At 38.2% G+C, this 16,419-nt stretch overlaps 1 protein-coding gene across 2 annotated transcripts in view; it reads left to right on the top strand.

Annotated features, from left to right (window-relative positions):
* Positions 1 to 16,419, top strand: part of fbln5.L (fibulin 5 L homeolog) — a 44,514-nt gene that overhangs the window by 14,997 nt on the left and 13,098 nt on the right. For both annotated transcript variants that reach the window (XM_041573015.1, XM_041573014.1), the window contains exons 5-9: positions 5,172 to 5,294; positions 9,863 to 9,979; positions 11,749 to 11,868; positions 12,635 to 12,757; positions 14,943 to 15,069. In XM_041573015.1, coding sequence (XP_041428949.1) covers positions 5,172 to 5,294; positions 9,863 to 9,979; positions 11,749 to 11,868; positions 12,635 to 12,757; positions 14,943 to 15,069 — 610 coding nt within the window. The remainder of the gene's footprint in view (positions 1 to 5,171; positions 5,295 to 9,862; positions 9,980 to 11,748; positions 11,869 to 12,634; positions 12,758 to 14,942; positions 15,070 to 16,419) is intronic.

Here is a 16,419-nt window from a genome sequence, read left to right as displayed (position 1 = left end):
CCATTTCTTCTTTTTTTCTGTGTATATCTCTCTCTCTCTCTCTCTCTCTCTCTCTCTATATAGTCAACTACAACTACAACTTACTAGCTGCTTTCAAAGTAAAACTCCCAAACTTGGCTGCCCTTTTATTAGACACCAGTGGGATCACCTGACTATAGCTGGGAGGGGTGGGAGCTACAACATGGAGCTGGTCACTGCTCCTGTATAAACTATAACAAACAAGGGAAAGTTGTGCTCACCACCAGGCCCGGGCTGGTAATCTGTCCATACGGGCAGTTGCCCGAGGGGCCGCTGCATAGTTAGTTCAAGTGGGCCGCTCGCACAGGGTCGCATTGGGTCGGTGGACCCAGGCTCTTTTGGGCCCCACCAGCCCAGACCGCTCCTGCACTACCTCTTGTACCGAAAAACTTGCAAGCGTGGATGCGCGTGTATGCGCGCGCATGCACGCACAGGAGATGCTCAATAGTTTGCCACTGGGGGGCCCGGACCTGCTCCTGCAGAAAAAACTCACAAGCGTGTATGCGCGCACATGCAGAGGGAGTACAGGAGATATCGGCGGCACCTAGCGCTGGGCCCTCAGTTGTGCGTATTTTCTATCTATGCGTGTCCCAAGCACGTCCCTGCACTGAAAGGAAACCATGTCTCATAGACTTATGGATCCCAATCCGGCCCAAACACGGCTCGCGCTGCAACCTTCTATTACCAGAATAGTGAAAGAACAAGTGAGTAAGCCACACGTAAACGATATATCCACTATATTTTCTCTGCTCTGGTGCCACAGAACCGCCACAATACAGAAACAGTTAATGTAAAAATACCTTGCCAGTTTAAATAAAAGTACGTCAAATAAGGAGTATAGTGCCATAGAACTTAGAATACCCCAATCTAAATTATAAGCAATGTAAGCAAGAGGCTAAGCATGAGGAGCATAAAGTCACAAATGACCCTCACCCCACTTAAGTGTATATGCTCATCATTCATGTCATACAAATAATGTGAGTCTCCCAAAATGTCATAAGCAATAGTTATAACAACAGAATCATTTTATTTTAGCCTTATGTCCAAATAAATATTTCAGATATGGGATCCTTTATCCAGAAAGCTCCGAATTATGGCATGGTCGTCTCCTATAGACTCAATTTTATCCATTTTATCCAAATAATCCAAATTTTTAAAAATGATTTCCTTTTCTCTGTAATAATAAAACAGTAGCTTGTACTTGATCCCAACTAAGATATAATTAATCCTTATTGGAGGCAAAACCAGCCTTTGGGTTTATTTAATGTTTATATGATTAGTAGATTTAAGGTATGAAGATCCAGATTATGGAAAGTTCCATTACCCAGGTCCCGAGCATTCTGAATAACAGGTCCCATACCTGTAATGCTTTTGACCAGGCCCAGACTGGCAATCTGTACGTACGGGCAAATGCCCAAGGGGCCGCTTTATATTTAGTTCAAGGGGGAGCTGCTCCCAAGATAATTAAGAAGGTGAACACGCTCAAGTACCTAGGCTTACTAGTGACCAAACCTTAGTGTCATTGAACTTCCCGAAAAGAAGTCACTGAGGGGTTGTTCTGTGACCATATAAAGACACAAGGCTGCAGGCTGAGTTATACAGGGAACTCTGAGTATCACTCATGTATTATAAGGGATAATGTACCCCCTACTGTAAATGATAAGGATATTAGAAGTCACTGAGGGATTGTTCTGTGACCATATAAAGGCACAAGGCTGCAGGCTGAGTTATACAGGGAACTCTGAGTATCACTCATGTATTATAAGGGATAATGTACCCCCTACTGTAAATGATAAGGATATTAGAAGTCACTGAGGGGTTGTTCTGTGACCATATAAAGGCACAAGGCTACAGGCTGAGTTATACAGGGAACTCTGAGTATTACTCATGTATTATAAGGTATAATGTACCCCCTATTGTAAATGATAAGGATATTAGAAGTCACCGAGGGGTTCTTTGACCACATAAAGGCTCAGGCAGCAGAATCTTTAACATATTTTACATTAATTACACTTAAGTTAGAAAGGCAGCTTTTTTGCAGTTGTACCCCAATATATGAGTGGAGGACCATCACATGTTTACATGTGGGCTGCTTTGATTTTTTTGCCCGGGCTGCTTTTTATTCCCAGTCCGGCCCTGCTCACCACTATTTTTTTAAAACCATTAGGCGGGGGTGCAATGAGGGTGTGACCACAAAATACATATAGTCAACTACAAGAGGTCCTCTGCACTCAACCCATTATCAATATATTTAAGACAGAGACATTTTGTGCATACTGCTACTAAAAAATGCCTTACCCTTTAAACAACACAGGGATTGTTTGTCCATATATTGCAATATATTTAAGCTGGCCAACTATGTCAAAGTCATCCCATATCTGGCCAGTCCTACGCTTAATTTTCATCTGATTCATTAAGAATTCAATTGCTTAATTATACATTTTACAAAGGGACTAAGTTTTACCTGCAACTTACTAGCTGCTTTCAAAGTAAAACTCCCAAACTTGGCTGGCCTTTTATTAGACACCAGTGGGATCACCTGACTATAGCTGGGAGGGGTGGGAGCTACAACATGGAGCTGGTCACTGCTCCTGTATAAACTATAACAAACAAGGGAAAGTTGTGCTCACCACTATTTTTTTAAAACCATTAGGCTGGGGGGTGCAATGAGGGTGTGACCACAAAATACATATATATATATATATATATATACAAAATACATATATATATATATTTTTTTTTTTGGCATGCTTATTTGTGGAAAGGAGATGGTAATGTTTTCCCATGGCCTTGAAACTTTTGTAGCAGGGCTCTGCCCTGTCTAGACAATCTGTAGGGGGCATGAAAGAAAGCTGGCATTCGGCCATTTCATTGGCAGTCATCTTGATACTAAAAATACTGATACAAAAGCACATGATATCACCATATAGGAATCTTTGGCACAGTACATATTCCCATATATTCTCAAGACAGATGTCCCCATGCCAGTATTGTTTTGGAATGCAACTTAATCATAGAGCCAGACTATTTAGATCTGTCTTATAGTCATAGGGATGGAAATAATTGTTGTCATAGATTTAGGGGATTATTTATCAAATGTTAAGAGTTTTTTTATACATCAAATGAACTCGAATGAACTCACAATTCGAATGGTTTCTTATTTAAAAAAAATACGAATGGAAAAAAACTCAATTCAGCGAGTTTGAGTTGCGAAACCTGAAAACTTGAATAAACTCAGATTGTTCGAATTGATCGAGTTTTCAGGCAAAACCCTCTGAAAAAAACTCAAACATCATGAAGGCTATTAACCTCTTCAAATGGTTCAAGGGACCTTTGCCATTGACTCCTACATGACCTCGACAGGTTTTAGATGGTGTTTTTTCGGATTTGAGCTGTTTCCAGGGTCAAGGTATAATAAATCACCAAAAAAATTTAGTTTTTTTAACTTGAAAACTGGAATTTTCATGGAAAACACAACTCGATCCTTAATAAATAACCCCCTTAATCTAATTTTCAGAATTTCAGAAAAACATCCTGTGTGACATCTTTATGGCAAGATATCTGGTGGTAGACTACTAATTCAGTATAATAATAATAATGTATAATAATAATGTATGATTAATATTATTACAATAATTTACAAAGCATTAATATATTATCAGCACTGTACATAAGGGTACATAACACCTAACATACAGACAAATTGATGTGGTAGATATAAGTGTTTATAATCTAAAGTGTCAGGGATAAATATGACATAAGGTATAAATATCAGTGATAATGAAGTAATAGCCATTAACCACCAATTAGCAATTAACACTAAACTGTCAACTGCAGTAATAAAAATCATTGCAACTTATTTATCATAGGTTATTTATCTGTGGTTTTCTCTGAAGTTTATACCTGTAATAAATTCCCTTGAAAGTCATGAGCTTCTGAACATGATAGATCAGGGGTGTCCAACCTATGCCCCAAGGGCCGCATGCGGCCCAGGATGCATATGAACGCAGCCCAACTTGAAATGCTCAGTTCACAAGGAAACATCATGTTGCAAAGGATATAGGAGGAGGGGGACTCTGTCCATTGCCCAGTTAGTAATAATAATATAATAAGTCTTAATATCCAGGTGTCCTTTATTCCAGTGTATAGCTCCATCTGGTTATCCAACTGGTATTGTAGTTATTTTTTGTGTATTTTCTTTACTTTTACAAATCAAAAATGTTTGTGTATTTCATGTGTGGCCCCAGAAAATGTTTGTTTTTCCAACGTGGCCCAGCGAAGCCAAAAGGTTGGACATCCCTGTGATAAATGATTGCTACAAATAGCTGTATGGACCAAGTGAAGTGCTACTAATTGAGTGGATATAAATATGCTGTCCTTACTAGATAGTAAATTAGCTCTTATGTGGTGACCATGTATTATTTACAGGCATCTATAGGCAAAAATAACCTAAAGGTAAGGGTGTTTTATGGCCCGAATATTAACAGCACGGGGAATGCAAGTTTTTTTTATTGACACCTTTCTGTTGTAAACCATCTAGGATCATAATCCTAATATCAACCATACACAGAATTGTTTAGGCTGTATCTGTATGTATGTTTCTAATAATGGTACAAGATCTGTACCGGTATGGGACATGTTATCCAGAATGCTTGATACCTGGGGTTTTCTAGATAAGGGATCTTTCTGTAATTAGGATCTCCATACTAAAAAAACAATTAAAGCATTAAATAACCACAATAGGATTGTTTTGTCACCATTAAGCATTATATCTTACTTAGGATCAGGTACAAGGTACTATTTTCTTATTACAGAGAAAAAATATGTTTTTTTTAATTATTTCATTAAAATAATTTGTAGTTACCGCTAAGGCCTGATATTTCATCTACTGTATAAGCACTGCAGCAGTGCAATCATTTGCCTCCAGGCTTGTGAAATTTTAATTACTGATTATTATGTTTACAATCTTGCAGATACTTTTGTGAATTATTATTGTATCTTCAAGAAATGTTTTCCTGTTTGAGAACACAATGAATCTTTATAAAAACAAATGTGAGATGTACTGTTGTCTTAAATGTTAAACAGTAACCCAATGTTTCTCCTGTTATAAATCCTGTCCCATTGCCTAAAATGTCAATGTTTTGTACTTACAGATGTAGACGAGTGTGCCAGTGAGTCCCACCAGTGTAACCCGACTCAGATATGTATCAATACGGAAGGAGGATACACCTGCTCCTGTACAGAAGGCTATTGGCTACTGGAGGGACAGTGTTTAGGTGAGTCTGACAAAGCTGAATAAACTGGGTCATATGAAGCCCTGCCACTAAACCCAATGACATTTTATTGGTATTCATCTCTAGAACCAGTGAAAGGAACCTTTTCATTTTCAATTTAGTAGTACATTTTTAAAAAAATAAAGGATCTATTATCTTTTTTTACCATCAGCCTTGGTCCATATTTAAGGTTATATAGGGTAGGGAACTGATAAAAAGTTTCCCTATCTATTGTTCAATATCCTAAAGTTTGGCCCCTTACTTTATGGAGGGAGCAATACTCCTCTTCCTGGGTCAATGCATGAACTCTATCTTTCCCTACTTTAGCCACAAGGTGGCAGTGTGCTCAAATATGTAAAGGAAAGCCATGCGCTTCCAAGGACTTTTTGCCAGAGACTCCCCTATGTGGAAGGGAGTCGAGTGGAGCCCCAATTTAGTGCAGGATTTAGTGATCTCCTGCCATAGGTATGACTATTAGTGATGGGCAAATTTATTCGCCAGGCGCGAATTCGCGTCGAATTTGCACGTTTCGCCGCCAGCGAATAAATTCGCAAAACGCCCGTGAAAATTTGCCCGCGTCAAAAAAATTTTTCCCGAAAAAACGGACGCCGGCGTCAAAAACGGGCGCCGGCGTCAAAAACAAGACGCCGGCACCGTTTCGCGAATTTTTCGGCGAAGCAAAACGGCGCAAATTCGCCCATCACTAATGACTATGAAGATTTTCATTCATCCAGGTCATGGTATATCTAATATAGGTAATGAAAAAAACAACTGGACTTGCTGAGTAATTATTGAAGACGTTTCACTTCTCATCCGAGCAGCTTCTTCAGTTCAACTGACTGGAGTGGGAAGTTCTCAGCATATAGATTCTTCCACTAATCCAGTCCCAACCGCACTTTTCAGAGAGGTGACATCTGAAATTCACAGGGCTGTTGATTTTGTGTAGCTACTGTGATAGGATTACCAATATGTCATGCAACAGAAACAGGTGTTACTTGTGAGAGTTGCATGAATGGATGTGTAAAGCTTTCTGAAACCGCTGGGGTACAGATAGTATGTAGCCTCTGTTTCAGGGATGGTTTCTCCACCTTGACATGAATCGCCTGGAGAGACAGTCAGGTTCAGGGATCAGCAGTCTTGGGCTCCACCAAGGAGTGTTAGAAGGGGCTAGATACCTATTGACATTGTTGTTGCCTAGGAAGGGAACCACTGTGCAGGTTTTAGGGGTAAGATAGTTCTTCACCTGGTTCTTACGCAAAGGAGTCCCCCCCGAGGAAGTGAGATAACTCTGGGCGGACTAGATGATATTCCTCTTATTGGTTCTATAGAAGGTAATGCTCTGCTCTCAATTCTGTTTGTGAGTATATACTGATTACTCCATGATTGTACCCTGTATTATCTCATTGATCTCCTTTGTGGATTGTTACAGTATCTGCAGCTACCATTATATTTGTAGTGACTACTCACCAAAGCAAAGTGAAGAATATACACTGTAAAACACATAGTTTTTCTTATAACTCAAGTCTAATGCAATAAAGCTGGAATTAAAGGTAGGATGGAGATTGTAGATTGATCTCCTTAGCATTAATTATACAAGGATGAATTAGTTAAAGTATGATCTTTTTTTCTTTGAGGACCAGCATGCTTTTCTGTCTGTTAAACCTCAAATATCCCCACTATTGATTTGACACGTATTTACTGCCTTTATTTTATCAAACACTGTAATTCATTCTCTCCTTAGTGCTCTGCCCTAATTTGTTTTGTAAGAAGTCATATGTCTTGTAAAATTATACTCCCCAGGCACCGGTAGAGAAGTTCATTGGGCAGCCAATTGGGCTGACATTGTGAAAGGACATGTCTATTGAAACAGTTGGCAATAACATTGCTATATTTGCCATATACGTGAAGGGGCTGTTCACCTTTAAATTTACTTTTAGTATGATGTAGATGGTAATATTCTGAGACAATTTGCAATAGGTTTTCATTTTTTATTATTTGTGGTTTTTGAGTTATTTAGCTTTTTAATCAGCAGCTCTCCAGTTTGCAATTTCAGCAGTTTGGTTGCTAGTGTTCAAATTACCCTAGCAACCATGCATTGCTTTGAATAAGAGACTGGAATATGAATAGGGGAGGGTCTGAATAGAAATATAACAATAACAATACATCTGTAGCCTTACAGAACATTTGTTTTTAGATGGGGGTCAGTGACCCCCATTTGAAAGTAGGAATGGTCAGAAGAAAAAGGCAAATAATTCAAAAACAATAAAAAATAAAAAATGATAGTCAATTGAAAAGTTGTTAAGAATTTGCCATTCTATAACATACTAAAAGTTAGGTGAACTACCCCTTTAAATTGTTTTACAGGCATCACATGTATTTGATATTTACTGAAGGGTGTTGGCAGGCCATTACCTTAAAATCACATTATTCAGTCACTGCCCATAATCATGTTTATTGAATGCAAGGCCATTAACATTTATTGCCAAAAAGGGACAGGCCCTGCAATTCATCTCAACCCAAAGGGACAGCTTGCTTTCTTGCTCAAACAGAATGAGCATAATGTTCACAGCTCTTGCTGAAAATGAAATGTTTCACAAATACATGGCACAAGCAAGCATCAAATTGTATCCAGATGACTGTGTAACATGTGTAAAGTGGAAACATGTGCAGCTTTTCCTCTCCAAGAGATCAGTAAGGAAACGAGTAATTAAAATGTAACCGTTTGTGAAGTATCTTTGATGGTCATTGTTACAGTGCATTTTGTATGTTGCCTGAATGTATAGTCATGATTCCTTGGACTTGACATCCATTCTAGATGTTTTCGTTTGCTCTCTTCCTCAGCTAATGTTTGGTCATAACTTAGAGCTGAGGATAAATTATCTGAAGTTGATAGAAACTTGGCTTTTTTGTGTCAATGGAATTTGCAGCCTGAATGAAAAAATGTTCTCTGTTTTGACATAAACTTAGAACCCACTGGCTTTGTGTCTCTCAGTTTAAGCCGAAGTACAGTAGCCCTCATCCATCATGGGTTTCATGAAGTTGTTACTTTTTATTACATTTTATCACAAAAATCTAGGGTGGTAGTCCACAGATATGCCACTTAAAAGAGGTGAGTTATTAGGTAGGCACTGGCGTTTCTCCACTGCACACAAAAATGATGGTGGAAGATCTGCCAGGTGTGCCACTAACTTGAGTTCTCTGACTTATGCTCAACATACATTTTGGCTATAGTTTTAATCATGGAAAATCCTATATTAGATTTTTTTCTCCAAAATAAAAAATTTGCCATAAACATTCATGCAGGACGCAACCCAGACTCATTTTTCCATGTGCCTTAAAAAAGGAAAGCAAAGTTGAACCATATTATCACATGCACTATGCACAATACTAAGGTTCGATATCTGTGATTCCTTGTTAAGTTCTCACTTCATGATGTCAGCTCAGCAACAGAGTAAACTGACACAGTGTAGCCCATTAGACTGGAGATGCAATAAGAATAGTACATGCCCAATTTCTATTCTATAATACTAAACCACAGGGCACTGCAGCAAACATGCTTACTAAATGATTTGTAGATGACATATGTATGTAACCTTAGCCTATCAGTATGTTATAGGGCAAAACAGATCACCTAGAGGAGACCCTAACAAACAAAAGAAAAATGTATCTTCACCCAATAGTACCCTTACTGGAATCAAACCCAGGACCTCTAAACCTGAAAATAGTCAACACTAAGCACTATGCCATCTACAGTCTGTTCTTCCATCTCCCAAAGTATATTTCAACTTTCCCATGTAGCCTGGCCCAAGAAATACCTATAACAATGAATTACATATATAAATCCTACAGGTAAGTGGGGTCCCACTCTTAGACCTTGTCATTGCCCTTTATTTAAGAACAGAATCATAATTAATATAACATATACACAGATTTCTCTGTGTGTTAATGTCATCTGAAACATACATATAAATCTATCCCCTGGAAGCTACAGAAAGGCCTGCAAATTCTCTCTTTAGAGAGAAGAATGGCAATATTGTTAAGAAAGAACAGAGCATGACTTTTTACTGATCTGATGGTGATGGTATGGTAGCCTGCTCCTTTTCAGTACCCCAGACCAAAAATATATATAATAGGGTAAATATTTCATTTTCTTTCCCTCTAGCACATAGTCTCCTTACATGCAGGTTATGTGTTGGAGTTAAAGACGGTTAGCCCTGATATGTTGTCTAGGCAAAGGAAGAACATACCAGTGATGTATTTGACCTATTTCTCAAAATCTGTATTATTCCTGAAATGGTACAGAAGCATTTACTGGTTATATTTTCAAAGTTCCTTATTTCCAGGAATGAAGCTCATATTACATTTTCATTTTAATGATAGTTCCCCTTTAAACTGAGGGTAGACTATGTAGTTATTTGATTTTTACATATGTTTTTTTGGCAAATGTAAATGTCATTTATTTTTGTTTGAGCTGGGCTGACGTGAAAAGTTTGAGCATCATTCATAAAATTAACTTTTTTTTAATAAGGTTTCATGTAAAAAACCTTTTTTCCAATATTTTCTATTTCCAGACATAGATGAATGTCGTTATGGTTACTGCCAGCAGCTCTGTGCCAATGTACCAGGATCATATTCCTGCACATGTAATCCAGGCTTTATCCTGAACTCTGATGGGAGGTCCTGCCAAGGTATGTGAATGGCTGATGTGTGCCAGGTTCTGGTGCCACATGCCCAAGATTATATTTGCAGGCTAAAACTCTGGATTTCCATTACTGGAAATCCATAACGAGTTTTCTCTCTGCTAACCCACAACAACCAGTCCGATATTTGTTTTCTAACAGAGGACCACTAAATGCTACCTGCTGATAAATTATTATATTGCTTACCTGGCTAGCCTGTAATCTGATGATGTAATTCCAATAACAATCAACATGCTCTACAAATAATACAGTACAGTAGAATATAATAAATTCTATCCAGGTTAAACACAGTGATAAGCTGCATGACATCAGAAGCTAAATTAGCTAAAGAAAGGAGTTATTCAGTTACAACAGCCAGTACAGACTGAAAGAATGAAAGTGTTTGCCCTGGCGGTTTTACATGGGGAGTGAGATCACATACCAACTGAATGCTTTATCTGGAGGCACATTTCAAAAGCCATTATATTGCAAATTGTTATTCCTAACCCCCAAGCCTTGCAAGTGAACTACAGTTCAGTATGAGAATAAACCATGATTCTTCCAGGCCACTCAATCTTTAAGTGCATATTAAGTATTTCCATTATAACACAATACTTTCTCTATGAATAAATACTATTCCAGGGTTATGGGATACCATATCTGAAAACCCAATATCCGGAAAGCTCTGAATTACAGGAGAGCCATCTCCCATAGAGTCAATTTAATGCAAATAAGTCTGTCTAGTTTTCTTTAAATTCTTCATTTCATTTTGTAATATACCGTGTGTTAGAGAGCATAGTCAGAAACATAATAAGGTAAAATCAAAACAATTATAAAATCATTGTAGTACAGAACTGTAAAAGGAAAACCAAATAATGGAGAGAGTGTTGAGAACAGTGATGCATAGAATGCCAGACAATATAATCTAACATTCAAATGGGTTATCATCAATATTGTGAAATCAAATTATGAAGCAAATGAAAAGAAAAGATGTAGCTCACCGATTAGCCATAGTGTATCTTATTTATCTGAGGGGTCTGTATTATAATGTCAAATATTAGATGTTAAAAAAAAATATACTGTAGTAAGAAGAGAGTATTTCTGGCATTCTGTAAATTAAATCCAGTGAAGCCATTGATGAGAGAATTTTTGATTGATTGATGAGAGAATTCCCAAATCTACTTTCTATTTCTCAAACAAATACATTTCTGGTACAGGTAATATTTTTTTTGCATTTTTTTCCTTTTCTATATATTAACAAAACATTTCCTTGTGCTTGATGGTAACTAAGCTGCATGAATCCTGCCAATAAATATGATCCCTTATTCCAATGTTATTAAAAAGTACTCCAGTACTGCTTTCTGGCAGGTTTCTCCTAACATTGCCTTAGTGGATTACCTAAAATGCTGTGGCGGGGTATTTCACAGTATGTCTCAGATAAAAAAACATGTTTGCCATTGCACTACACTGATGAGCCTAATAAAAGCAAAACACCAAGCAATATTCCATTGCCATGTATTATGTGAGCCGTAGTAATCATTAGGATCAGACTCTCTCCATCCAACTAACTCAATCCTCTGTGTGTCTTGTACTTATTGAACACTCTTCATCAAATCCATTTTCTTTTGCATTTAGTTAGTTTTAAGAGTAGGACATTTATTTACCTTATTTATACTTGTCCCTTACTGTATTGCCCAATGCTTTCACTATTATAATATGACTGTAGATCTCACGTTTGAGATTGGTGTGTGTAACTGAGCCTTCTGATATCTTTCCAGATGTAGATGAATGTATCACTGATAACCCATGTGTACAGACATGCATGAACACGTATGGATCATATCTGTGCCGCTGTGAACCAGGGTATGAGTTAGATGAAGATGGAGTCAACTGCAGCGGTAATTTATCTAAGACACACTAGTTACTCTCGTTGAGCACCCTGTACACATTATCTCTGTATGCCTTTGTGAATGTATTTTCTTGGTGTATAACCCTTTATGCTGGACCTCAATAATTTTGACTCTATTAAACAATATGGGGCTGATTCATTAGGGGTCGAATATGGAGGGTTAATTAACCCTCCATATTCGACTAGGAATTGAAATCCTTCGACTTCGAAATACTGCGATCGTACGATCGAAGGATTATTCCTTCGATCGAACGATTAAATCCTTCGAATCGAACGATTCAAAGGATTTGAATCCAATGATCGAAGGAATATCCTTCGATCAAAAAAACTTAGGAAAGCCTATGGGGACCTTCCCCATAGGCTAACATTGACTTCGGTAGCTTTTAGCTGCCGAACTAGGGGGTCAAAGTTTTTTTTAAAGAGACAGTACTTTGACTATCGAATGGTCGAATAGTCGAACGATTTTTAGTTCGAATCCTTCGATTCGAAGTCGTAGTCGAAGGTCGAAGTAGCCCATTCGATGGTCGAAGTAGCCCATAAAATACTTCGAAATTCGAAGTTTTTTTACTTCGAATCCTTCACTCGAATTTAGTGAATCGGCCCCTAAATGTAGCACATATACACAACTGCCTGAGAAATGTCTGTTTCCTGTGCAAGAGCCAATGCAAGTTTCCACAAACCATAAAAAAGAAGATCATGTTCATTATGCTACACCAAAAACGTTTAATTTTCATATGTGGGCTTTATCTTGGCAGATATGGATGAATGCAGCGTTTCAGAATTCCTGTGCCAGCATGACTGTGTCAATGAGCCAGGTTCCTACTACTGCAGCTGCCCAGGAGGCTACGTCTTGCTTGATGATAGCAGAACCTGCCAAGGTGAGAAGGCTCAACTAGTGTGGCTAGTTGCATTTGGGCTGTTAGATACCTGCAGTGAGATAGCAAGTCAGGGAGCCGCAAAAGGTCTAGATACAACGTTAGGAATCATGTTACATACAGAACATCTGCAGAAATTAAAAAGGACTTAAGCACGCTACCATGGAGACTCATCCTTCTCCAGTCGACAAGAGGCACGCCATGCAGGAAATGTGTGTATGCATATTGTCATAGTAATGCGCACCCATATAAGACATCAAATGAAAAGTTCCTCCACACAGTTCCACCATAAATAGCAGGACCAGAGCCCTTTGGGACAGATATATATATATATATATATATATATATATATATATATATATATATATATAGTCAACTACAAGAGGTCCTCTGCACTCAACCCATTATCAATATATTTAAGACAGAGACATTTTGTGCATACTGCTACTAAAAAATGCCTTACCCTTTAAACAACACAGGGATTGTTTGTCCATATATGGTTGTTTAAAGGATAAGGCATTTTTTAGTAGCAGTATGCACAAAATGTCTCTGTCTTAAATATATTGATAATGGGTTGAGTGCAGAGGACCTCTTGTAGTTGACTATATGTATTTTGTGGTCACACCCTCATTGCACCCCCGCCTAATGGTTTTAAAAAAAATAGTGGTGAGCACAACTTTCCCTTGTTTGTGCATTTAAATAGGTTATTTTAAAACCATAATTTTATTTAAGTTAATTAAAAACAGGCCGACGTTTCGGTCCACATCTAGGACCTTTTTCAAGACGTCTTGAAAAAAGGTCCTAGATGTGGACCGAAACGTCGACCTGTTTTTAATTAACTTTAATAAAATTATGGTTTTAAAATAACCTATTTAAATGCTCCCAGTGTGCACTCATTCTCCCTTGGAAAAAAAAAAAAAAAAAATATATATATATATATATATATATATATATATATATATATATATATATATATATATATATATATATATATATATATATATATATAGCAAAAAACTTCCGCACACATAGGTCTTGATAAGTGAAAAAAAGCTGGTAGATTTATTTCAACGTTTCGGCTTACATACTCAAGCCGTCATCAGGAAGGGCAGAGCCTAAAGTGAACATGAAGTTATATACACACACAGGATTCAAAAATGGCGCCAAAACCAGTGACATCACAAAAAGTGGGTGTGGTTATAGTACTGAGTGCATTAGTGATCCTGATCACTGATCTTACTATAAGGTCGTAGGGAGATCCTTTGATTGTTTTTATGTATTTCACTCACAGGGTATGTTTTTCCCTGTCACAACAATCACGTAATTTGATACTGGGTGTTTAATTAGCATTGGGAGTCACTGTAGTATTCACCTATATGTGATAGGTGCACTCCTATGACACCACCACTGATACAATGCACACGATTGGCTCAGTTCCATGACACTATCACTGATGCACTCAGTACTATAACCACACCCACTTTTTGTGATGTCACTGGCATGATTTTGGCGCCATTTTTGAATCCTGTGTGTGTATATAACTTCATGTTCACTTTAGGCTCTGCCCTTTCTGATGACGGCTTGAGTTTGTAAGCCGAAACGTTGAAATAAATCTACCAGCTTTTTTTTTCACTTATCAAGACCTATGTGTGCGGAAGTTTTTTAGCTTTATATATATATATATATATATATATATATATGTATGTGTATATATATATATATATATATATATATATATATATATATATATATATAAGGGGACACAGGGAAAGCTAAATGTCCCTTTAGGCTGAGTAGCCTTAGCTATGATCAGTTACTGGTCCAAATACACAGTTATAAAACAGTTTCTAGAACACGTGGGATCACATATTATACCCCATTTTTTTTTTATCATTAATGGTACTGACAGGTCACATAATTCCAGGCTCGAGAATAATGCACATATTGATGAAAGCCGTTGGCACAGGCAGACCTTCCTAGTGTGTAAATGTGTATATGTACTAAAGATATAAATATGACTGTGGTGCTATTAGAGTATCACTTGACTGAAATTATAAACAATCAGAAAAGTTTACATAACAAGTACATATATATCAAATAAGTAAGCTGTACATTATTTGGTGGTTTGTAATTTGTAGGAGCTGAATGAAGAGTTCCTAATCATTTCTCAGGTTCTGTTGTGTTATAGATATTGATGAATGTGACACAGGGAACAACACTTGCACCCTGCAACAGTTGTGCTTCAATATTCCTGGAAGCTACAGGTGCCTAGATTCAGTGCGGTGTGAAGAACCCTATATGCAGATCAATGATAAGTACGTACCCAGGACAATGTGATATCAGCTAATGAGGTAACACTGTAACACTATGATATAGTAGAAAAAGAGAACAGAGTGCACATTCTCTTAATCATAATATAAAAACATTATTGTAATGTACAAAACAAGGGTAAATTTTACTCCAAAGATATACAGTAACTCCTAGCAGCAAGTCCTACTAATAAATAAGATATAATTGCTTTTACTAGAGCAACTCTATAGGTATTTCATTGATGAGCTGATTCCCTTGCCACTCCCTAATAGGGATGTAGCGAACGTCGGAAAAAAAGTTCGCGAACATATTCGCGAACTTGCGCAAAAATGCGAGCGGTTCGCGAACGGTTCGCGAACCCCATAGACTTCAATGGGAAGGCGAACTTTAACATCTAGAAAAGACATTTCTGGCCAGAAAAATGATTTTAAAGTTGTTTAAAGGGTGCAACGACCTGGACAGTGGCATGCCAGAGGGGGATCAAGGGCAAAAATGTATCTGAAAAATCTGCCTGTGTGTGCTTGGAAGAGATAGTGTAGGGGGAGAGCTGTTAGTGATTTCAGGGACACCAGTCCCACTCCCCAACACTGCTAGACTAATAGCACTGGGCTCTTATAGTAGTAGTAGTAGTAGTAGTAGTAGTAGTAGTAGTAGTAGTAAAACAACAAAAAAATAAATAAAAGCAGTCCTTACAAGGACTACTGTTATTGCAGCAGTCAGCAGATGAGATCTGAAGCAGGACAGCTGCCCACTGCAGCTACATACAGAGCACTGCAGTAGAAGGTAGATTACTAGCCAGCAAAGCTACCTAAGCTTAAATGTCCCTCAAACCCCTGCAGACTTCTGTCCCTACAATAACAGAGCAGTATCAAAACGATTACTAGCCAGCAAACTTTCAACTGTCCCTGAAATCACTAACAGGCAGCAGCTCTCTCCCTACACTATCTCTTCAGCACACACAGGCAGAGTGAAAAAACGCTGCAGGGCTTCGGTTTTTATAGGGAAGGGGAGTGGTCCAGGGGAGAGCTTCCTGATTGGCTGCCATGTACCTGCTGGTCTGGGGTGAGAGGGCAAAAAAAAGCGCCAACAATGGCGAACCCAAAATGGCGAACGTCGCGCGACGTTCGCGAACTTCCGGCGAGCGCGAACACCCGATGTTCGCGCGAACAAGTTCGCCGGCGAACAGTTCGCGACATCTCTACTCCCTAACTTGCATGTCTGAATGACTCACAAGTTATGGCTATTGGTAGGGGAATGAATGAAGATGTTTACATTCAATCCCCCCCTCATTAATACAGTGTTGCCTAATGTAGGAAGCACAGCATTCATGGGGGCAGCCACGGATCTTTGAGCTC

Source organism: Xenopus laevis, chromosome 8L, assembly GCF_017654675.1.
Source record: "Xenopus laevis strain J_2021 chromosome 8L, Xenopus_laevis_v10.1, whole genome shotgun sequence".
NCBI lineage: Eukaryota > Metazoa > Chordata > Amphibia > Anura > Pipidae > Xenopus > Xenopus laevis.
This window is presented reverse-complemented; position numbering and strand designations above follow the sequence as displayed.